At 45.5% G+C, this 25,442-nt stretch overlaps 1 protein-coding gene across 2 annotated transcripts in view; it reads right to left on the minus strand.

Annotated features, from left to right (window-relative positions):
* Positions 1-25,442, minus strand: part of LMF1 (lipase maturation factor 1) — a 349,536-nt gene that overhangs the window by 27,478 nt on the left and 296,616 nt on the right. For both annotated transcript variants that reach the window (XM_073361771.2, XM_073361772.2), the window contains 3 exons: positions 24,163-24,346; positions 20,219-20,372; positions 15,751-15,934 (listed from right to left, as the gene is read on the minus strand). In XM_073361771.2, coding sequence (XP_073217872.1) covers positions 15,751-15,934; positions 20,219-20,372; positions 24,163-24,346 — 522 coding nt within the window. The remainder of the gene's footprint in view (positions 1-15,750; positions 15,935-20,218; positions 20,373-24,162; positions 24,347-25,442) is intronic.

The raw sequence follows: 25,442 nt of genomic DNA on the forward strand, positions 1-25,442 counted from the left end.
GCCTTACTCTGGTATTAGGAGAGAGGGAAAACAGGAGCACCTGCCTGCTGTACCTTCTCTGAAACACTCATTTTGCACACCTCTTTCATGTCACGTCTTATTCTCTTTAATTTACACCCATTTGCTGACCAATGTACAATTTACATCCTTATTTAAATGATCACTGAATTTGGCTCACTGATTTCAAGGGTGTTGCACCCACCCACTGCAATCTGCAAGTGGCAGAATTTGACCCTCTCTATTTATTTCCTCCTCTGAATTAACGCAGCTTGTGTTTTTAATATAGATATCCAGCACATCTCTATAAAGAGCATTTCACCTACCCGTGGTTTTAGAAGCTTTATTGTTCCAAAAAAAGACTTTTATACACGTGTATCCAAATGGATGTTTTAAGCAAGCAGTAGGGGACACTGTGGGAAAGCTAAACCCAGCAGCCGTACCTGCAAGACTGTGATTAACACAGAGCATCAATAAAATGCAAGGTTACTCTGCAAATCTTCTATAATTGCAAAGTTTGTTATTTCCATTGCTATGGGAAACACAGAAAGAACTGAGTGGCTGGAACAAACCAAATATGGATGGCAGGCTGTTCAAACAGCAGCAGATCCTTTTGGGTTTTTGTCCCACGCTCATCTCTGCTGAGGGGAAAACCACAGTATTTTACACAGACAAGTTTTCAGAAAAACGTCACCCCCCCTCACATCTCTGATTTTATCTTGCACACATATAATTTCACCTGATCGGCCGGCTCAAACACTATTACCAACCCCCAGTGTTCAAAAGCCATGAGCAAACCACAAGAATTTAATAAATAATACCATCAGGTCGTTTTTAAAACCTGAAATGCACAAACATGGGTCTCTCTGTTGGCTGCTTGGGTATAAACTCTCCTTACCTGCTTGTAACACCTGCCATGGGGGAGCAGCGATTCTACCCCCTCCCCCTGCATCCATCCTGCTCCCTTATTATTAACCTTTCTCCTTGTCTCCAACCCCGCACACCTACTCTCTTCCCCTACTCACACTCCCCCGCCACATGCTTCCAGTCTCCCGTCCCCAGCCCCACCGCCTACATTCCCCATAGACTAACACCTGACATTTCCCACTGCCTCGCCCATTCCCTGGCACCCCCTGGGTCTTGTGCCCTTTGTCTGTCAGACTCCTGTACCCCCCGATAGCCCACTGTGCCCACTCAGCCTCCCTCCTGTGCCCCCAAATAGCCCACTGCACCCACTCAGCCTCCTTCCTGTACCCCCAGATAGCCCACTGCACCCATTCAGCCTCCCTCTTGTACCCTGCCGATAACTCACTGCACCCACTCAGCCTCCCTCCTGTACCCCCCAGATAGCCCACCGCGCCCACTCAGTCTCCCTGCTGTACTCTCAGATAGCCCACTGCGCCCACTCAGCCTCCCTATTACCCCCTCATGTACCTCCAGTCCTGCCCCACCATGTCCCACTGCAATCCCCTCATTAGCTCCTTGCTCCTCCTCAGGCTGTCTTCTGCTCTTCCACTTTTCTCTGTCTCCTAGTGTCCAGCCAATTTAACTGCAGGGCAGAGGAAGGGGCCACTTCCCTGGGGGGCAGCCTCTGGTGTCCGTCTGACGGAAAACAGTGAGAGGTTAGGTGCAGTCTCCATTCTGCATGCAAAGCCTGTAGGGAATGACATGGCCATGGGGGTTTCAGCCCCAACTGAAAGTTATGGGAGATGGCAGGCAAGTTGAATTAGTGATTCTTGAAGCCAGGAACCCAAAATCACATGAGACTTTAACCCAAATCTTGCGAGGCTCACAAGAGCATCGCCGGAGCTGGCAAACCTAGCAACTTCTCTGCCAACGGCCTAAGGCTTCAGGCCTCATGTAAAGATTTTAGGCCAAGGTTTTCAACAGCGACTAGCAATTTTGGGTGGCTCAGTTGCTCAGTGCCCAGCTGGAGACACCTTAAAGGGGCCTGATTTTCAGAGGGTGGCTTCTCAGCGAGAAACCACAGCAGCCTAAGCCTGAGAGATCTCCTTTGTGTGGAAACAATTCTAAGCACTGACGGAGGAAGAAACTGCAGACTCTTGGGTCAGACACAGGGGGCGAGGACCTCTCACGAGGCACAGCTTAACTAGGAGAACAGCTGTAGTACCAACCCAAAGCATTCGGACAGGAGTCAGATTCCCAAAATCCTGAGATTGGCTTAAAAATCGTGAGCTTTTAAAAATTAATCAGTGCTGGGTTCTGTTTACTTGCCTGCTGGGTTTTGAACCTTTAGCGTTCAAGCTTTTCTCCACAGCTGTTAGGGCTAGAAAGTTAGGATTTTTTTTTTTTTAAATGAAAGCTGAAATTCTCACGTAAGCACTGGACTCCACGCGCTGGGGCTTTACGAAAGACATCAAATATCCGGAAGCTCATGAGAAAGGTGGCAACACTGGAACAGGATCCTTGGCCAATTTGGTTTCTGACACAGTAATTAACCACCCCGTGCTCCCCAGGAAAGGCGTGTGGATCGTGAAGCATGCTTCTCTTTTGAAATTTCCACCACATCCCTGGCCCCAGTCAAGTCGGCTGGGAGAAATTTCCACTGAACACGCCCTCCGCAGCACGAAAAGCCTAGATCCCGTGTGCCGCTGCTGGCTGGAACGTGCAGAAGCCTCACGTCACTAACGACTGCGCTGCTGAACTCATTAAACTGTAAAGTGATATGGTGGCAAAGGAGGGGAAACATAGTCAAGGTGATTTGGTCTGAGAGGCAGGCCAATGGCTGGGCTGGGAATAGAAACCTCGTCTCCTGGATCCCAGTCCATACAAGTCAACCTATTAAATGTAGACCCAGATATACCACAATATACACCTGATTTTCAGAGCTGCTGAGCACCCACAACTCCAGCTGAAGTCAACATGAGCTTCAGAGCTTGGTGCTTCTGAAAATCTGGCCCTGTGTATAATGTCGGGGAGGTAGTGTGGCCTAGCCAGATAGGGCCCTGGGCTAGGAGTCAGAAGCCATGGGTTCTGTGCCCAGACTGGCTACAGACCAGACAACTCACTCCTTCCCTTTTCTGCCTTGTCTGTTTAAGCTCTTTGGGGGGCATGGACTGCCTGTCACTGTGATTCTGCACTGCGGCTAACACAATAGGGCCTAATCTCACGGGGAGAGGGGGTGCATTTTGGTGCTTCTGTAATACAAATAACTCACAATAATGGCATGAAGCTTAACTGTCTATGACCTGACTTTTATGATGTTTAACCAGGTAACCTTAACAGTGCATTCAAATAGCACTTTTTGCTTCTAATATATTAAATGTGCATTGAAAAGGACCTAAGTACTTTAAAATATTAAAAATAGATTAAGATAGAAGAAAGGCTGTGGGAAACCCAGTGGAGTCGTCAGCAGCAATGAGACACTGAAGAGATAACAAATGAGTATAAACATTGAAAAAAAAAAAATAAAAAGCCCCACACAGAACTACAGGGGGCATGTTCCCAACTGCAATCATGAGAACAAGAACCCTTTCCCTCTAGCTTTAATTGGTCATTTAATAAAAAAGCACTGTGGATTAACGTGGCATTTTATTGAATCTTTGTCCTGGCACAGATGCACTGGAGGAAGTAAGTATGAGCTGCACATGTGGAAACAGCTGGAAATTTGGCATGGGAGCTCAGCATTATTATTTTGCATAGTTGGCAAGCTCCGCACATTCCCCCCATTGGATTGTGTGTGTTAAAAGATGATAAAGGGACAAAGGTGGTTGGAATTTTAAGGTTTCTGTCTTAAGGGGGCATTTTTTGCGATCATGGATCAGAATATATCCACTTTTTTGTAAGTAGGGGGGTAAAAAGATAACTTCATGATCCTGGATGCTTTTATCTATCTAGGCATTTATATGGCTCCCATCACTGCTGTGATGGAGTTCCTAGAACCTTAAGTGTTAAAGGCATTTGTGATATCAACTGGAATGCTAAATGTTGAATTATGGACAAGGAAGCCTAACTAATAAAAGTACTATGCCTTTCTTTAGCACCTTCCATCTTAAAGACACTTGCAAATATCAGTTAACCCTCATCCCCAGCATGCATTATCGCCATAATACCATTACAAAACTGAAGCAAAGAAAGGTTAAGTGACTTGGCGAAGGCCACAGAGTAATAAAATCTAGTACTCCTGACTCTCAGTCCTTTGCCTTGGGCACATGACTATCCTTCCTATTGTTCCCAGATCCGGTCTGATCCACAAGGTAACATTACTTTCTCTCTGCCCTTTCAGGTCTGTCAGCTTATTCATGATAATGTGTCACTATAGGAAACCCTACTTGAAGTAAGGAGGTCTTATAGAAAAGGATCAAATTCACAAGGGTCGTGTACCTAAGGGGTTGTCTAACTGGCAAGTTACTGTGCAGCAAGGAAGGGTGTGAGCCTACAGAGCACCAGCTTGTTGTGCAGTAATGTCCCACACTGACACTACCATACTTTCAAGAAGTTGTACGCCAAAAAGTGCACTCCAGGACAGGACATCATTGTGCAGCAAGCTGGTGCGTTGCAGATTCGCACCCTGGCTCACCACACAATAACTTGCCATGTAGACAAGCCCTAAGAAATATAAAGGCAGAGGCGTGGAGAAATGAGAAACAAATGCCAATCGTACCAATGGTGTTGCCTCCGGTTTTTGGCAGCTTATCCAAAATCAAACTCCCCAAACTTCAGATTTGTACGAAGTGCATCACTGCACATCAGATCCTACACAGGACCCCATTTTAGCCCACTAACACTCTATAAGATGAGTGGGCACAATTCCCACCACTGCTGTCCATACAAGTGAGGGTGGCTGGAACACTTAACCATATGCAGTAGGTCACAGACTGTCCCAGTATTCAGATATTTTTGGACACGTTACATTATACTTTGAACAAGATACTGGGCTTTGAAAACCAGTATCAATATAGCAATCGCTTTGTTACGACTATTCATTATTTGATAGCACCAACAGTGTGCTCAGAATTATCCAAACCAATAGCTCCTGCTCTGAAAAGCTGACACTCTGAATAGAATAAATTTTCTTCATGTCATAGTAAAAAACCAACAAACCCAACCCAACTCACCAACCAAACTGTCATCTTTGATTTTTCTTTATTAAGAACAGCTAGGACTTTCCATTGGTGCCCATCAGCAAAAAGCTAATGTCCTTATGGTGGACAACTGGATTTTGTAAAGTCTAGGATGCTCTAGTACTAGAAACACTGACCCATTTTGAAACACAAACTATACATGGGATCTTGCTGCCTGGTTGCCATTTGTTAACAATGCTGAATCCACCATAAAAGGGGCCAAAACACTGAGTTTGAGGTCTTTTGTACCATAATGTCACAACACAGCTTAATTTAATAATGCACACCCTTTTTATGTGCATACACACACTGAAGTATCAATTTGTTCTTTCCATTTAGAAGTGACCTCTCTAAATAATATACATGGAATTATATTGGGCCAGATCTTGGCTTAAGTTGACTTCAGTGGAGCTAGGCCAATTTATACCAGTTGAGGTTCTGACCAGTCAGGACAATTCTACACAATGGAAGCACAAACATCGGCTACTTAGACCAAAAAGACATATCATCCTGTCCAGTTCCGAAACAAAGCTCTCATTATTAGTGAGCATCTATTCATTTACTAATATGACCACACTGATCAGCCTTCACCATATTGCCTTTGGCCAAGACAAAAGAGGGGGAAACGTGTTCTCCCACCACCATGAGTGACTAGTTCTATGAAGGCACATTGCATGGCCTTACCCTTCCCTCTTTTGGAAGGCTAGGGTTACAGCTGGTGGTTGGCTTGAGTACTCCTTGCCCTCTCTGAATGCAGGAACTGGGATTGTACTTGGCTCCTTCTGGATGAGTAAACCTACCCCTTCACTTCCTCCCTAGCATCTCCATGGAAATTCCAGCCAGAACCAGACTCAGATTCTTGTTAAGTCACATGGTGGCCTAGAAATTATTGCACTGTTGCAATATCCTTTCCTCAGCTGATCAAGAACAGGATGCTGCAAGCACTTATGCACATGAGTAGCTTTCCTCCTGAGAGTAGCTCCAATGAAGTCATTGGCACTGCTCATATGAGTAAAACTACTCCTACGTGCATAAGTGCTTGTGGGATTCAGGCCCAAAATATTCTTGAGACATATGTTGAGTCTCACATAACTCATATTATACATACTCATGACCATGTTATCAGCTGGGAAGATGGTACAAAGGGAATCCCATTCTAAGCAGCTGCTAAGACATAAATTAAAAAGAAAAGCTCACTGATGTCTACATGTCAATGCCTCTGGCGTATTGTAGTTGATTTTCTCTTCTGCAGACAGGAAGAAGCGACACAGACATGTTACTGGATTGGTTATGTCCCTCCTAACACTAAATGAAGGACATTAATTCAGAGCTACAGCACCCATGGGATGCTGAGACATTCAAAACAAGGAAGAGATTTAGAAACCAAATGAAAAGGGATATTGTATTTAGATAATAAAATTAAGATCATAAAAGCAATTTCCTGGAAAGTAATGTCACATTATATTACATGCAATTAAAGCGGGACCAGGACAGTAATTAAGTGGCAGTCAACTAATAAATTGCACTTCAGAGTTAGAAGCTCCAGAACAAAATCCCTGAGCTTCTAAAGTTTCGGATATGCCAGCTATTCAAACATGTGACAAGTGAAGGCCCATGTCAGCCATGACAGGCTTTGGGCCTACTTCTGTCAACATGCCTGTGTTTCCCTAGTGCAAATCCTGTAGTTATGCTCCACAGTGGAAAGTTTCTCAGGAAGCCCCAAGTGAAAGAAGGCGTCATATGTCAAACGTGATGAGGTGCAAAGAGGAACCTGTCACAAGCAGCACAAAGGGATGGTAAATTTTTTTCCCCAAGCCCTACTAGCTTTTCTGCAGCTTGTCAGGAGTTGGATATGTCAGTTCCTTAATTGACCACCTTCAATAAACTGCAAAGCTCTGAGGCCTGCTGCTCCAAAAGTCATCGGGCAGCCTGGGAAAACTGGAAAAAAGTAAAAGAAATAAACTGTAATCCAGAGACAGGAGAAGCCTGGTTTTATGAACCCCCTTAACTATTTTGGGGCAAAACCAGTTTGAATTCCCAAACCTTTTTCCTGGAATTTAACCTCCCTGGTTTCTCATCCCTCCTGCTCCCCAAGCTATCTACCCAGGGTGATTCAATTAAAAAACAACAGCAACAAAAACCAGCCTTTTCCTGGCTAAAGTGATCTGTATTAAAGACAGAAAAATACTCATCCTTCCAACAGGTAGGCTGGGACAAGTGGGTGCTCTGTACATGGTATATATAATGCCAATTATTTTTAAACATAGTTGCTTAAGGTTAGGCTCTTAATTCCAGTTAGGTACTTAAATAAGGGTATGTCAACAGTACGATGACTATACTAGCTTTGGTATGTTGGCAAAGCTTGAAGTGTAGATGCAACCTATGGCAACAGACTGGTTTTTTCTGGTGGTGTAGAAACACCACCTCCCTGAACGAAGTTAGCTATGTCCTCAGAAGCCCTCTTCTGCCAACATAGCTGTGTCTACACTGGAGGTTATGTTGGCATAGCAACATCTGTCCGGGATACAGTTTTTTTCAAACCCCTAACATAATTATGCCACTATAACATTTCAGTATAGTCCAGGCATAAGTGGTCTAATTTTCAGAGGTGCTGCCAGAAACTTCATTTGTTCTGAGCAGGGAACTTAGAGTCAGTGTCAGGGCTACATCATGGGAAGCCTGTAGGAAAGGGGTGAGCTGCTCGACATCCGGACGGAAGAGTCAAAGATCAGCCCAGGGCCAGGCCAGGTCAAAACCACAGAATCAGAGTCTGTTCCCAGATTGAGAGTGTGAGGCAAGAATAGGGGTCGGGCTGGGCTAGGGTCTTTCCCCAAAGTCACCAATGATTCTAAGCCAACAACAGTAAACCAAGATCAGGGTCAGAAGCCAAGGCTGAGAGTCCAGGATTCAGGCAAGTCACAGCAACGAAGGGTCTGCGGCAGAAGCACACCAGAGATCTGCATTGCCCAAGCAAGTCCCAGAAATGGCTTCTGGGTTTATATGGAGAGTACCAGCCAATTAAAGAATCACAAAGGTCTGTCTCTCATGCCCCTTAGGGTGGGACTTCCTCCATAGAATCATAGAATATGGGTTGGAAGGGACCTCAGGAGGTCATCTAGTCCAACCCCCTGCTCAAAGCAGGACCGATCCCCAATTAAATCATCCCAGCCAGGGCTTTGTTAAGCCTGACCTTAAAAACTTCTAAGGAAGGAAATTCCACCACCTCCCTAGGTAACGCATTCCAGTGTTTCACCACCCTCCTAGTGAAAAAGATTTTCCTAATATCCAACCTAAATCTCCCCCACTGCAACTTGAGACCATTACTCCTTGTCCTGTCATCCGCTACCACTGAGAATAGTCTAGATCCATCCTCTTTGGAACCACCTTTCAGGTAGTTGAAAGCAGCTATCAAATCTCCCCTCATTCTTCTCTTCTGTAGACTAAACAATCCCAGTTCCCTCAGCCTCTCCTCGTAAGTCATGTGTTCCAGTCCCCTAATCATTTTTGTTGCCCTCCGCTGGACTCTCTCCAATTTTTCCACATCCTTCTTGTAGTATGGGGGCCAAAACTGGACACAGTACTCCAGATGAGGCCTCACCAATGTCGAATAGAGGGGAACGATCACGTCCCTCGATCTGCTGGCAATGCCCCTACTTATATATCCCAAAATGCCATTGGCCTTCTTGGCTACAAGGGCACACTGTTGACTCATATCCAGCTTCTCGTCCACTGTAACCCCTAGGTCCTTTTCTGCAGAACTGCTGCCTAGCCATTTGGTCCCTAGTCTGTAGCGGTGCATTGGGTTCTTCCGTCCTAAGTGCAGGACCCTGCACTTATCCTTATTGAACCTCATCAGATTTCTTTTGGCCCAATCCTCCAATTTGTCTAGGTCCCTCTGTATCCTATCCCTACCCTCCAGCATATCTAACACTCCTCCCAGTTTAGTGTCGTCTGCAAACTTGCTGAGGGTGCAATCCACACCATCCTCCAGATCATTAATGAAGATATTGAACAAAACCGGCCCCAGGACCGACCCTTGGGGCACTCCGCTTGATACTGGCTGCCAACTAGACATGGAGCCATTGATCACTACCCGTTGAGCCCGACAATCTAGCCAATTTTCTACCCACCTTATAGTGCATTCATCCAGCCCATACTTCTTTAACTTGTTGACAAGAATACTGTGGGAGACAGTGTCAAAAGCTTTGCTAAAGTCAAGGAACAACACGTCCACTGCTTTCCCTTCATCCACAGAACCAGTTATCTCGTCACAGAAGGCAATTAGATTAGTCAGGCATGACTTGCCCTTGGTGAATCCATGCTGACTGTTCCTGATCACTTTCCTCTCCTCTAAGTGCTTCAGAATTGATTCCTTGAGGACCTGCTCCATGATTTTTCCAGGGACTGAGGTGAGGCTGACTGGCCTTTAGTTCCCAGGATCCTCCTTCTTCCCTTTTTTAAAGATGAGCACTACATTAGTCTTTTTCCAGTCGTCCGGGACTTTCCCGGATCGCCATGAGTTTTCAAAGATAATGGACAATGGCTCTGCAATCACATCCGCCAACTCCTTTAGCACTCTCGGATGCAACGCATCCGGCCCCATGGACTTGTGCATGTCCAGCTTTTCTAAATAGTCCCGAACCACTTCTTTCTCCACAGAGGGCTGGTCACCTCCTCCCCATGCTGTGCTGCCCAGTGCAGTAGTCTGGGAGCTGACCTTGTTCGTGAAGACAGAGGCAAAAAAAGCATTGAGTACATTAGCTTTTTCCATATCCTCTGTCACTAGGTTGCCTCCCTCATTCAGTAAGGGGCCCACACTATCCTTGACTTTCTTCTTGTTGCCAACATACCTGAAGAAACCCTTCTTGTTACTCTTAACATCTCTTGCTAGCTGCAACTCCAGGTGTGATTTGGCCTTCCTGATTTCACTCCTGCATGCCCGAGCAATATTTTTATACTCATCCCTGGTCATTTGTCCAATCTTCCACTTCTTGTAAGCTTCTTTTTTGTGTTTAAGATCAGCAAGGATTTCACTGTTAAGCCAAGTTGGCCGCCTGCCATATTTACTATTCTTTCTACACATCGGGATGGTTTACCCCAGTAACGTCAATAAGGATTCTTTAAAATACAGCCAGCTCTCCTGGACTCCTTTCCCCCTCATGTTATTTTCCAAGGGGATCTTGTCCATCAGTTCCCTGAGGGAGTCAAGGTCTGCTTTTCTGAAGTCCAGGGTCCATATTCTGCTGCTTTCCTTTCCTCCTTGTGTCAGGATCCTGAACTCGACCATCTCATGGTCACTGCCTCCCAGGTTCCCATCCACTTTTGCTTCCCCTACTAATTCTTCCCGGTTTGTGAGCAGCAGGTCAAGAAGAGCTCTGCCCCTAGTTGGTTCCTCCAGCACTTGCACCAGGAAATTGTCCCCTACACTTTCCAAAAATTTCCTGGATTGTCTGTGCACCGCTGTATTGCTCTCCCAGCAGATATCAGGGTGATTGAAGTCTCCCATGAGAACCAGGGCGTGTGATCTAGTAGCTTCTGCGAGTTGCCGGAAGAAAGCCTCGTCCACCTCATCCCCCTGGTCCAGTGGTCGACAGCAGACTCCCACCACGACATCACCCTTGGTGCTCACACTTCTAAACTTAATCCAGAGACTCTCAGGTTTTTCTGCAGTTTCATACCGGAGCTCTGAGCAGTCATACTGCTCTCTTACATACAGTGCAACTCCCCCACCTTTTCTGCCCTGCCTGTCCTTCCTGAACAGCTTATATCCGTCCATGACAGTACTCCAGTCATGGGAGTTATCCCACCAAGTCTCTGTTATTCCAATCACATCATAATTCCTTGACTTTGCCAGGACTTCCAGTTCTCCCTGCTTGTTTCCCAGGCTTTGCATTTGTGTATAGGCACTTGAGATAACCCGCTGATCACCCCTCTTTCTCAGTATGAGCCAGGAGCCCTCCCCTCTCACGCGCTCCTGCTTGTGCTTCCTCCCCGTATCCCACTTCCCCACTTACCTCAGGGCTTTGGTCTCCTTCCCCCGGTCAACCTAGTTTAAAGCCCTCCTCACTAGGTTAGCCAGCCTGCTCGCAAAGATGCTCTTCCCTCTCTTCGTAAGGTGGAGCCCGTCTCTGCCCAGCACTCCTCCTTCTTGGAACACCATCCCATGGTCAAAGAATCCAAAGCCTTCTCTCTGACACCACCTGCGTAGCCATTTGTTGACTTCCACGATTCGACGGTCTCTACCCAGGCCTTTTCCTTCCATGGGGAGGATGGATGAGAACACCACTTGCGCCTCAAACTCCTTTATCCTTCTGCCCAGAGCCACATAGTCCGCAGTGATCCGCTCAAGGTGATTCTTGGCAGTATCATTGGTGCCCACGTGGAGAAGCAGGAAGGGGTAGCGATCCGAGGGCTTGATGAGTCTCAACAGTCTCTCCGTCACATCGCGAATCTTAGCTCCTGGCAAGCAGCAGACTTCTCAGTTTTCCCAGTCGGGGCAGCAGATAGATGACTCAGTCCCCCTGAGGAGAGAGTCCCCGACCACCACCACCCGCCTCCTTCTCTTGGGAGTGGTGGTCGTGGAACCCCCAACCCTAGGACAGTGCATCTCATGCCTTCCAACTGGCGGAGTCTCCTTCTGCTCCCTTCCCTCGACGTATCATCTGGTCCACTCTCCGCACTGGTACCTGTGGAGAGAACATGAAAACAGTTACTTACCTGTATCTGCGTTGCTGGTACATGGATGTTCCCCTTTCTTCTTCTGGAGGTCACATGATGCCAAATTTCTTCGCTGGCCTCCTGTCCCCGCTGTGCAGCCTGCTCTGAATCTTCAGAACCTTGTGCCCGTAGAAGCATATCCTGACGTCTGTCCAGGAAATCTTCTTCTCCAGGTCTTAGCCTCTTGGTAGTTTTTGGTGGCAGCCCTGCCGAGGCCCCTAGTGGCCATAAGGAAGCAGTGTTTACCTCAGAGTCTACAGTCCCCAGTTCTGAGCCTGGAGTTTCTTATAGCCAACTTTGCTGTGGGTGTTCAGTGCCTTTGAAAAATCAGACGACTGATTTAATGACCTAACTCTATGTATTCAGGTGCCTAATTCTGGGCAGCCATATCTGAAAATGTTTGCCGCTGCATTTACATTATTTATTATGATATTTTTCACCCTGCTCCTTCTCCATTTTTCACCCTGTTTCTTTGCTGGATATGTTTTTTTTTCTCTTTCTTTCTACCCGTTTTGTCAATGTCTTTTCTAAGCAGACTCTGAACCCACTTCATTCAGACCATTTTTTCCACTGACAGCCCACTTTCTTCCCATAATACAGAGTGGCAGAAGGGGTATCGTGGAAGCAACCAACAGGGGTAGCAGAAATGCAGAATGGGATTGCTGGGGAAGGTGGACCATGACTCAGCTTCTACAGAGTGTCAGCCCAGTTGGAACACTGCAACTCCGCCTCAGAACACTGCAACTCAGCTGGAAAATTCTAGTCAGGTCTAAGGAGTTGCAGTAGCAACTGAAATGGAAAACTCTGGGCAGTTACCAGCATCTTCCACGGGGCACTTTAATGCACTCAGAGATCAGACCAGAGAGTGGAAGTGATATTGCAAAATCGGTGAGGAGCAAATATGGCCTCATGGCGACAGCGGAGACTCCAGGGTTCTGCTCCCAGCTACGTGATACTGGGAAAATCGATGGATGTGTGACAGCTGCCATTTTAGCTGACACCAGAGGCTCAATCAGGGGCCCCCAGAGCTAAAAGCAGAAGTCTCCACAGTTTGAGCGAACAAGCCAGGCTTGGTAGCTGGGGGTTGGAATAAACTTACACCTTTCATGGATCAGGTGTAGAAGGGAGAGACACAAACACACACTGACCAGTAGGCATTTACCCACTGGTGCATTTACCCACTGCCAATGGGGCATCATCAGGTTTAATTAGTGGAAGTGTAATTAATTGACATGTGTGACTATAAGCTTTGAATGCACAAATACAACTGTAGCCCCATGTGTGGCAACATAATAGACACACCTTGGGGACCTTTTATTGAATTAAAAGGAAAAGATGTAAATGGGCCTGCTTTAATTCTTTCTCCTGCTCCTCCCCAAGCTGTTCATATATATCACTGTCACTCAACATGCCAGGTCTATGTCTGCTGAAAGATCTAGCTAGTGTGTAACAGTGTCATTCAACACCATCACCGCCAACGCTTGCGAACAATGGACTAGTATCTATACCCCATCCTTGCTTGTTTTCAAACCTGAGAACACTTTGTATTTTAAAACCATAGCGATAGTCCTGTCTTGGAAAGAAATAGCCATTCTCTCATCTCAGTGCTGTTTCTCTCTCTTCAAAACCTTCCACAATACAAGGAGATTTCAACCAACAGCTTCCATTCAACCCACTGCATCTTTCCTTAATGCTGTGCACTGGCTTGAGTTTTAACCTGTGCTGTCTTCTTGCTGAGAGAGAAGCATACCTAATGCAGATTAAATGAAATCCCAGCACAAAAATCCTTGAGGGGTAAATATAAAACCATAGCCAGAGAGAGATGCTTATTGTCAGTGCTGAAGAATCTAAAAGGTGCCTATATGAAAATACCGCAAAGACAGAAAATGGCAGGGTGGGGGAAGAAGGAGACAGAGGAGTGTCAAGAAGATGAAGGAAAAGGTCTATAATAAAATATTCTGGAGTGGGTTCATGTTATGTAATTGCTCACAAGCCTTGATTTTGTAACTTCTGTTGTAAATTTTAATGGGAATGTAAATAAGACTGAAGAAAAGAATAAAAAGGCTTGAGAAACAATTCTGAAAGTTTCCCCACTAAAAAAACCAAACCATCTGTTTGCAGGTGACATGGCGGGGAGGGGGAATATTTGGACAAATTCTGAAGTCCTTAATCAGCAAAACTCCCAAGGAAACCAATTGCCCGGGTTGCAACTGAGGGAAGAACCCAAGATTTAGTCCAAAAGGCTTGACAGAAAGGAGGCACTAGAATTTACCAGTTTCAGCAGGTAACTCAGGATGGTAAAACCTGGTTCTAGACCTTACTTCCACTGACTCATTGTGTGAACTTGGGCAAATCATGTAACCTTTTTGTGCCTCAGTTTCCCCATTTTTATCGAAAGCGTAATGACACTTGCCAACCTTTGTAACATACTGGGAAATCTTTGGGGGGAAATCACTATCTATATAAATTCAAAGTGTTTTTACAACTATTATTTCTGAGAAATAACATTTTTTTATCTAAAACTGAGCCATATTCACCACTGAGCTTAAACCCCTATTCAACCGCATTCATTTTTGCGATTTAATTTTAAAAAGTGATCCTTTATTGACATGTACATACATTCCTTGAGGGATGGACGCACAATATTTTGGTTGGAGGTACCTCTCCTCCTGGTCACAAAAACAACTATTGAGTGACTTTAGCAGCATGTGTTGCTAATTTATTCTAATTTGCGAGAAACAAGCTGGAAAGCTATTTTTAAATAGAAATTCAAACTAGGGCTTCACATATTTTTTCTCCCCTGTGAATGTGCAATAAATCCACAGTAGATACTGTATATTCTTTGTAAACACTGAAGTGCTCACCTATTCAGGTAATTAAGACCCTATCATGTTTTTCCTAGGAGCAGAGACCATTTGTTCTGACAAAGCTTCAAACTGGGCAATCTCGTTCTACCTACCTAAATTCCCCCTGCAGTTCCAACTAATAAAGCATCCTTCTTCACTGTCCTAAAGTGCTGTGAAGCGTTCTTGTGAGCTGTGGGTGTTCCACCCCAGAGGTGGGTGCATTTCAGTGATGGGAGAAGTGATCTCTGTAAGCATACTATCTGTAAAAATATTTAGAGGTTCTTTGGGATGAAAAGGCAAAATATGATGTAATGTTACCCTCACAAATACCAAAAATGGAGGGAGAGTATTTTCAAAATGAAATCTAATGGAAATAAAAAATAATTTACCAGTAAAATTGGGCTTTTTGCTCTTCCTCAGAGCACTTTACAAGTGTGGACAGGTATGATTATCACCACTGTACGGATGGGGGAAATGCGGTGCACAGAGGTTAAGCGACTTCTCCAAGCCCACACTCTGAGTCAGTGGCAGAGATGTGGTTAGAACCTAGTACCTCTGACTCCAAGTCCACTGTGTTACTGAATTGGCCCATGTTATCTCTGTTGACAAGCAAATTATTTATTAGAACTGGACAGTCTCCCTCTGTTTGCAAGCCATTAGAAAACACAAACAGGTACCTCGATCCAGTCTTGTTATTTAAACGTGTTCTGTTGTTTAGCACAGTGGACAGAGAGACAGAAGTGCTAGGTCCCATCCTTGGCTCTGCCACTAATTCCCTCTGTGAGCTTGGCAGAATCACGCAACCACTATGTACCTCAGTTTCCCCATCTATAAAGTGGAGATAACTACTCTATATGCACAGGAATATTGCTACTTTGAGATCCTCAGCTGAAAGGGTCTCATTATAAGAGCAAGGTGTTAGCCTATTTCTATAGTTTAACCACCACCAACTACAACAACAGCTGAAACAAACAGGAGAACAAACATTTGTTGATGTAGTGGTCTACTCAAGGGGTACAGCAGTTTTATGTTGCTTGTTTCATGGCCTTCCGTTGTTCTTTCTGGGCCAGAGAATACACAAACCTCAGTGCATATAAGGTACATACCTGGAATGCAGCAAACCACATGAGCCAGTCCAGACGATAGTGGTATGGTGTTATCAGGCACGGCCTCCTCTTCAAATCCCCAGGCTTACATTTAAACTCGTACTCCTCCCAAACCGCCATGGGATCATTGGGGTCCAGGCTGGATGTACCTTGGAAGATGATCTCAGTTCGTTCCTTAGTAATGCTAGGGGAAATAATCATTGCATTGTTATTTTCTCAGGCTGTGTCAAATGCTAAATACTGACAGTCAGCAAGGAACTGCCCCATTAGGCTAAACTTTCTTTTAACCTGCCTTTGGCTTTTCGGCTAAGGTGAAGTGTGGTAGCAGCTTAACATTTTGATTCTGACAAGCTGCTGAGCACCAATCTATGTAAGGTACTTCTATGGACCCCCCTTTACCACAGCACCTGAGCACCACACCATCTTCAATGTGTTTATCCTCACCAGGCCCTGGTGATGTAGGGCAGTGCTACTATCCCCATTCCACGGCTGGGGAGTTGAGGCACACAGAGACTAAGAGACTTGCCCAAGGTCACACAAGGCAGAGCAGGGAATTCAATCCAGGTCTCTCAGTGTCCTAACCACGAGATCAGCCTCTCCCCCTACTTGGTTTCCAGCACATCCCTTTATCTCAGCCATTCTGACAGTCTAATGATAGCACACCCCGTGGTGTGCAAGGCTTAGCTGTGTGACCGCACGACTCGTGTGGGACAGTAGAGATTCGGTCACTCACAAAAGTGATCCATCCTAACTCAGATTTGCATAATGACCCAGGTGCAAAAATGCATGCGTGTAATCTGCATGTGTGGATGCCCTGATGGCACCTCCCGACTCTGGTATTTGCAAGTGCAATTTCATGTGACTCCATCTGCAGGATCAGCAGAGGGGCTTCCGGCTGGGACGAGCTCAGCACAGCCCTTACCGGGCTGGCTTCCTACAGGTTCACTTAGCAGAGCTGCTGGTCATGGAGCATTAGGGTTCCAGTCTGCGCCTCGGCTGTGGCAACGGGCAGGATACACGCCCAGCGCGTCCAGGTTACTTGGTTATGTCTGCTCTAGAATGTGGCAGCCAACTGGCATACACAATCCACCCCCTCTGGAGCACCCCCTAGCAGATTACTCCTGGGGCACCATTAACAACTATCTGAAAGTGCCCAAACGTTTCGCCATCTCAGCTGGAGGAGAAGTCTCATGGAGCCATTGCTCAGCAGCCGAGCAGGGGAGGGCGGCGTGTGAGCCGTCACAATTGAAGCCAAGAGAAACAGAAAAGGAAAACAAGCTGGCTGTACCTAATTAGACATATAAAAAACCACCCCAGCCTTATGGCAGGTCACACACAGACCTAAGTCTCATGATTTGCCAGCCTCCAAACAGCAAGGCAATTGGACAATGCAGAGCGCAAGCACCATGCCACAAAAGAAGGCCTACAGCGAGACGCCCATGTTGAAATCCATTCCGTAAGGGCTTTTTTTCAAAGATCTGTCAGTGATGCTTCTCTACAATGGAGCACTCTGTTTGCCATGGTGTCTGCATAACAGCATCATTCTATCTATCCAACTGGTCCAATCCCCGTTCCCTAATTCCGTCCTCTCTTGGTCCTTCCGCCACCAACCCAAGAAACTGAAAGCGCAGACCAGCAATTCCCTCCCCCTTTGCTTATTTCCAGTGATAGACGCTTGCAACTAAGGGACTGCCATTCATCTCAACGTATAATTGTTACCTGCATTTAATAGATTTCTGGACTCTTCAGCCAAGTTCCATACTATATCTTCGGCTGAGTTATGAGCCGTGGCTAGCTGCCCAATGGTTAGAAACACACTGTAAATCAGGGACACCAAATTACTAATAAGAGTTGGTTCCTACTGTGTGCTTCAAAATATGTCAAGTTTCACATAATCGTATATTCATTATGAGCTGCAATCCTCTTTTTATTGGTTTACATAGGCTGGAATTACAAACATATTACAGCAGCATTTCATCACACGCTCTTTCGGTTCTGGTAACTGTTGAAACAAAAACCTTAGACCGAAGAGGAAAAAGAGAAACAAGAACCCAAATACAACAAACTCCCATAACTCCAAGGCTCCACCACTCTAAGAGATGCAGGGATTAATACAATTTTGTTCTCACCACTCCTACCCTGCCCCCTCCAACTCTCCTCCAAAACAGGGCTTTCACGTGTCACACAAAACACTGCTATGTTTTAAAGTGCGGAGGTTTGTTTTTTATCGTGTTTGTTCAAAGCTTCCCTTTCTGCAGAGGTTGAACAGAAATGTCGGCTTGTTTGAAAGGTGGGTAAAAGATCATTTCAAAGCCCAGTGTGACTATGGGCATGCTGCGTAACGCTACTGCTCACAGAGTGACATGGCTTTTACAAAGGTTACATTTTTGTAACAAGGACCTAACACACCTGGGTAGTTACACTGGGTACCTGCTCAGCCAGAATCTTCTGCAGCCAATCAGATCCCTCTTTTTATAATGCCCCTTTGATAACAGCTGGCTATTTTCTGAGGTACGATCCACAACCCACTGAAATCAATAGGAGCCGTTTCCAGCCTTTGCCTCAGGCCTCTAGAGCAGCGGTTCTCAACCTTTTTGGGCTCAAGACCTATTTGTAAATGTTTATGACCTGTCACGACCCAGAACATAATCTGGGGGTGGAGGCCCTGGGGTGGTTTCAGTTGGATCCTGCCCGGCACTCACCCCACAGTGGGAGGGTGACCAGATGTCCCAATTTTATGGGGCAGTCCCGATATTTGGGGCTTTTTTTTATATGGGCTCCTATTACCCCCCAAACCTGGCCCGATTTTTCACACTTGCTGTCTGGTCACCCTACACAGTAGTGGCTCCTGCAACTCCTGTGCTGTGGGGCTAGCTGGGCGTGGCTCTCCGCCCCGGGCGTTGCAACCTCTCGCCTCCCTGACTGGACCAAATCTGTGTGAGTGGAGCTGTGACCTGGCTCATGGGGTTGCAGTGCCACTCACTCAAATCTGGCCTACCCGGACTCCCATTATCATGATGGCTGGGCCCAATCTGAGTGGTGCTGGGACCCCAGAGGTTGAAGTACCTGGAGCAGGGAGATGAGCCCAGCTAATCCCGTGGGACAGGAGCTGTCATGCGACTCTTTGAAACATTCTGGCCGCCCAGTTTTGGGTCCCGACCCACGGGTTGAGAAACCCTGCTCTAGAGAACATATGGTCAGCACAGTGTGGGCCTGTGACTGGCAGAAGCAGAGGTCTAACTATGAAAGACTGGCCAGCTTCATCAGGATTACCTCAGACTCTCCAACTGGATTAAAAGGCTTGGGACCAGTCCTTCCATCAGCTGCCTGTCTACAGCTCATATTGACTTCAGTAGGAATTGCGCACACAACTGGTAGGATGATCGAACTCCCGGTCCTCCAGTTCTACTTCCTCCCTGCAACGTCCTCAAGAGATACAGATTAAATTCTAAACAGCTCAATAACCGATCAAGAGGAACTAGCAAGCACTCAGATTCCACAATGGGTGTGCTGCGGGAACCTAAACAGACTCTCTCCCACGTCAGCCCGAGCTGGCTACAAGCACAAAAACTGTGGAACTAACATGTTGTTTGTAAAACAATAACTCTGCTTCTATTTTATACCCCTTTCCTCTCCCCTTTCTCTATCTTGTCTGTTCAGATTACAAGGTCTTCAAAGCAGGGAATGTCTATTACTCTAGCCTAGCACAATGGGCCCTCGTTATCAATCGGCCCCTCCGTGTTGTCGGAATACCAAAGCAACAGCAAAGGATTGCACATGCTATATTGAGGGTCTTCTCCTTCCCTACCCCACTGGTGTTACTGCAAAACCAGCCAGTTTCCAACTGATAGCTAGAGGAACAAGTTCTATGCGGTTGAAAGCAGTGGTAAGTATTTAGCCTGTGTGGATACTTGCAGAGATAGCTAGTCTGGCCACAATAACGTGGCCCAACGGCCTAATGCAGAACCCTGCATGCTATCACGCAGAAGGCTCTTTTTCAGGGCATCCTTATGACTTTTCTTCTGCCAGAGCAGAAAGGCAAGGCAGGTTCACGGAGGAGATTTTCCCAGCTAGAGGGAGGGAAGAAGGAAGGAACACGAACACACACACGATACAGAGAAAAAAAATCACTCTAAATATGACCCATATGACTCTCTACTTTCTATTCATATTATCAGAATGTTTTTATATCTAATATATTGTGCCCCATAAGAACAGTTATAAATTTAAAGCAAAACTATAGTCAAATAAATTATAATACAGTAGGAGAGGATTTTGTGATCCTTTTCAAGCACTCCCTTTCCCCCCCATCCCCAATGAACAGCTACTCTGAACCTATCAACTACCAGAAGGATTAAAAAATAATGATTATAAGACACAAAGACTGGCTAATTGACTATATTTCATGATGTTGATAGGAGAATAGAACAGAATAGGTGTGCTGTGGGTCTATTCAAATGATTAGTACCTTCCAAAAGCGCCGTATGTGTTTACTATCCTGAGCGGGTTGAATGAGGTGTTCATGACTTGTCCGGAATTAAGCAGGTTGAGAACGACAGGTATACTGAGATAGGTGATCAGGAGTCCAAATGAGACGTTCACCGCTTTGCGGACGTAGCAGCCTGGTTAGAACACAAACAGAACCAGAAAGGAAGTGACTTCACCGTCTGAAGTTCCTCATGATCAGTTCAGACCCTGCTTCTGAGAAGACTTTTTTTCCCCTACAATCCTTTCATGTCACCTGACAGGCAATTTCAGAGGGCTGCTAACAGTTGGTGTCAGCTCCCTTTCAAGCTAAAGTGGATGAATTCTTATACGTAATCAAACAAATCCTCACTGGTAGGCCATGTAATCTCTCTCCAAAGATCTGCCTTTCTCTAAATAGTCTGAGAAGGGGCTGAAAAGAAAAATGTCTAAAATGTTAGAGTAATAACAGTTTTAGTGTAGCAAAAAAAACCACAGCAGGCATTTAGACATTGTTCAGAATTGCCCTCCTTGTTATTAAGACTTTCCATTGACTCTCTCCAGCTGATTTTAAACTCTCTCTATTCCTCATCATGGATCCTAACACCAGCCGTTTCTTTGTCCTTCCTCACTGCTGGTGGAAGAGAGACCACTCCTCTGAAGCTCTTACCACTGGAATTTGCTTTTCTGCATCTTCCTGCCACTGCCACAACTCCTCTCTTTGATTCTCATCTCTTTCCTGGCTAGTGCCTCTGTACACTTCTCTTTCCTTTGGCTACCACTTATTATTTCAAGTTCCATTATTTTACATTGGGAAGTGCTTTGGGAAATGGCTTGCAGGAAGGACCTTGCAAATGAGACTGGTGTTGTACTGGATAAAATGCGGTTTTTCAGTCTACTGAGAATCTAACGTTATCACAATCAGACAAATAAGCTAAGGCAGCCTCTAAAGGGTTTTTTGTGCTTATGATTGTTTTTAATTTAATGTGGACAGTCAAAGGAGAAGACTCAAAGCAAATGCATGTAGCTTTCCTCCTATCTCTGCAGGAGCGGGATGGTTATTTAAACCTCTCATATAGTATGAATAATTGCTTAGTCTGGGAATATTTTTGGAGAATCACTTGATTCGGGTGGGTTATCTACCCCAGCCCCCTGCATCGCAGCCGGGCTGCCTCTGTGATCAGATGGCCTGGGACTTCTAGCCTGTAAGGAAAAAAAATAATCAGATACGAACACCAATGACTGCAAAGTTTATTGTGAATGTCGGTGCTCCCCAGGTCACCATTTGTCTGGATGATGTCTAAACATGGGCCTGATTCTGCATATCCCTGCTTCTTGGATTCGTCTGCCACTAACTGGGTGAGTGAGGGTTTGCAGGATCTGGCCCTTTGACAGTCCGCTCGTTGGGGCCACAGGTCATCACTTCTTGCATGGCTATAAAGCATCATGGACACCTACAGCACTGTGTACATCATAACCATGCCCTCCGAGTTGCACCAATCTGACCTTTAACTGCAGTTACAGTTAAATACATGTGGAGAATGGCAACAGAAAGGAGTGAAACTGGCGGAAGAGGTGCAGAGTCTGCTTTGCAGCCCATCAATGGGAATCTTGCCATTGACTTCAGTGAGACTTGGATCAGGCCCTCAGACACCAAGGCGCAGATCCTTAGAGGTACTTAGGCACCTACGTCTCACTGAAATCAACAGGAGTTGGTGCCTTGAGTATCTGGTCCCATGTGACAGGCTCTTTTACAAAAACTTTCACACGAACAAAAGGGGCATAAAATGCCACACCCTCCATTCTTCTGACTCTTGGGATTAATGGTCCTCTAGGACTTTTGCTACATGGCCCTCCTGTCCAAGGCACCGACTCAGCAATCCATTGTTATTCAGCACGTGCATGAGTGCTTTCTGGAACAGGGATGGATTTAAGCTGGGACTGAACCCAAGTTTATAGCAAGTATGGGAGGTTCTTCTAAGTAACCCTTAACTGGCCGTCTGTGGGGACCTGTCAGAGAATTTCTTGGAGTAAATTTGGGAAGCTGAGTCACAAGAGGATCTCTCTCATTCTCAAAATGATTCACAGATTGGTAAATTGAAGAACAATTATTCTGTTTCTTCTCCAACAAGTCAGGCATAGGTTTACTCAGAGTGACTGAAAAACACAGCTCAACAGGAGATCTCTAGCATCACTCCGATCACTGGATTTACCAGCCCTGCCAGAAAACTACTTGGCATTGAAATGCTGCAACTAAAGAGATTTCTTCTAGTAAAGTATTTAAAATAAATACATAGTATCAGAGGGGTAGCCGTGTTAGTCTGGATCTGTAAAAGCGGCAAAGAGTCCTGTGGCACCTTACAGACTAACAGACGTATTGGAGCATGAGCTTTCGTGGGTGAATGCCCACTTCGTCGGATGCATGCAAAAATATTCCCAGACTAAACAAACACATGCATCCGACGAAGTGGGTGTTCACCCTCATGAAAGCTTATGCGCCAATATGTCTGTTAGTCTATAAGGTGCCACAGGACTCTTTGCCGCTTTTAATAAATACATAGAAAGTGTAATGAAATTTAATTAGCATTACTGAAACTAAACACTTCTGTTTAATAAATGGCATAATCTGAGGTGGATCCGGCTTCCTCCGAAAGAACTATAGTCAGGCATTTTATTTTGTAAACATGTTTTTGTCTTTCCGATGGATGTTTGGTATATTTAAAAACTAGCATCTGTAACTGATGTTGATATTATGTTCAATTTGTTGCTTACATATTGTTTATACAAATACTAGAAACAGCTCTACATCTGTTACCCAGCCCCATGTAAGTAAATCCCCCTTCTCTCTGTGCTGTCAGTTCTCTTTGGGGATAGGATTTTATTTTTTTAAATCTTAGCAGTGTACATTAGCAACATGCTTCATTGCTCCTTTTTTATTCATATTAACAAAACTTCTGTTTACTTTTTCATGCTATACCCGTAGGCCAAACTATATGCCCAGGGCAATTTGACAGCCAAGTTCTTGATGCTCGAACAAGCCCAGCATTCTTGACAAAGTCCGATAGCCCCGCTCCTTAAAATTTGCGAGAGAGGATTTTATGCCCTCCCACTCCTTTTTTTTTTTTTTGTTTGGCACCACATTAAATTACTGATTTAATTCCACAATCAAAACATTCTGCTTATGTTAGAACAATGACGACTCCCGAATAGTCTAAAGACAACTGGACAGAGTTATTATGTCCATTGTGTCAGTGGCAAATGCTGCAAAATTGCAAGTGTGATACATGTGAAAAACGTTTTCCACGTTTAAACATTAAAAAAATACCACTGAAATTCTGGTCCCATGGACATCAATGGGAGTGTGGTTACTGACTTCAATGGAGGCAAGTTTTCAACCTATGTATTGCTTACTTTGATACATCTGATGCTTTTCCTCATGCTGAGTAGTACCTTAAAATACTCTCACTAAAGTCAGTGGAACAAGGTGCCACCCACCAGGAGCAAAGATATCAGAATTTTAGCTTTAGAGGCTTATTTTCCTATAAGCAAATATAACCTGCACTAACACCATATAAGCATTCCCCCTATGTAGCTGGAGGATGGAAGTCTATCAGTCAGCTCCTGCCTCTGAGCGAACGGTTCTTTAGGGTAAGTAGCAGAGGCTTAAGTTTTAAGATCCAGAGGCCCTTCACTGTGGATGATCCCAAGAGGGAATTGTCACACAAAGATACTTCCTTTCCCCTGCACACATAATAGTAAGACCTAGCTCATGTAAAGCCCTTTCCAAAGGGAGGTCAGTATCATTATCCCTATTTTACAGGTGGAGAAACTGAGGCACAGAACGGTGAAGGGACTTGCCCAAGTTCACCCAACAGGCCAGTGGCTGAGCTGGGAATAAAAGAGATAAGGTAGATAGATACGGTTTTATTCCTCACGGGAATGACCTACCGTATCTCAAAGGAAGCCTCTGTCCTGCTGCCTGTTTGGCTTGTATCTTCAACACTTGGTCCTTCACACATCCCTCTTTAGAAGTGAACAGGAATCCCAAGCAGGTGTCATCAAAACAGGCAATGCTGGGCACGATGGTTAACCAGTTGAGGAAGCTCAGGTTCCCACTGATAATTAAGACCACCTAAGTAGGAAACAATGAAAGCACTGGGTAGTTGTGAGTTTAGGCAGGGGAATGCCCTGAAGAAGTGTCACCTGGCCAGGTTTCCAAGCGATTGTGTCCCAGCCTTAGTACAACAGCATTTGTCTTTAGGAGGAAAGGAAACGTCCATGTGCACAATGGCTTGTTCTGTTGAAACAAGGTTAGGTACAATGATAATTACAGCTGCAGTGACTGGTTTGGAATGGTACGACTGTAACCAAGTATCTGGGAGTCCAAACACGCCCTGCCAACCTGTAGAGAAATCTCTGCAGTCATTGTGGTCATCCTTTGGGGAAGAGCTCAAATCTCAACCGTCATTTCACTTGCTGTCACCGGTGGATCTTGAAGGCAGGGCCAGACAGCCCTGTGCCAAAGGGTCTTTCACCTGCTCAAGCTCATGGAAATGTTGAGTGGATCCCATTTAAAAAAAAAAATTACTTTAAAAATATGTATAAACATTTGTGCCCGGTAGCTTCTGCACTGCAAAGGAGGCTCCCCTGGCACTATTTCCTGGCTGTGGAGGGACCGTACACTGAGCTGATTTTAACTGGAGACCCACGTGCACTTTGGCATTGAGTGATAGTTGCAACCCTACTGCTACTCTAAACCACTAAAAACACCACAATAAAAAAGTGTCCCTGTGTGTTGAGGAATGTTATTGGAAAGGGTTAGCTAGGAGTCTGGCACGTCAGACAGCGAGGAAATGGCTGGGCTTCCTCCACCTACAGTCACGGAGAAGGAGGAACTGAGTGGCCGTGGATGGCACTTCTTCACATAACCTCGTACACTCAATGTCTGGTGACATGAGGGGGCATTCAGGCACCCACTTCCCCTGCAACAGCCCCGGCTTTCCCCACAGCTCTAGAGGCAACCGCCTCAAAGAACTACAATCACTGGTAAGTAACCACTTTTTCTTCTTGGGGTGACCACTCACCGGAGAAACACCCCTAAAGGGTATACTGTAATACCATACAGAGCGTGTACCACAGTAAAGTACTTGAAACAACAGTGAGCACAGCCCTGTCTCAGAAGCTATCTACTTGCACCCAATAGCAGCACAGGGGCAGAGACACGAAAA

This window comes from Lepidochelys kempii, chromosome 10, assembly GCF_965140285.1.
Source record: "Lepidochelys kempii isolate rLepKem1 chromosome 10, rLepKem1.hap1, whole genome shotgun sequence".
NCBI classification, from domain to species: Eukaryota; Metazoa; Chordata; order Testudines; family Cheloniidae; genus Lepidochelys; species Lepidochelys kempii.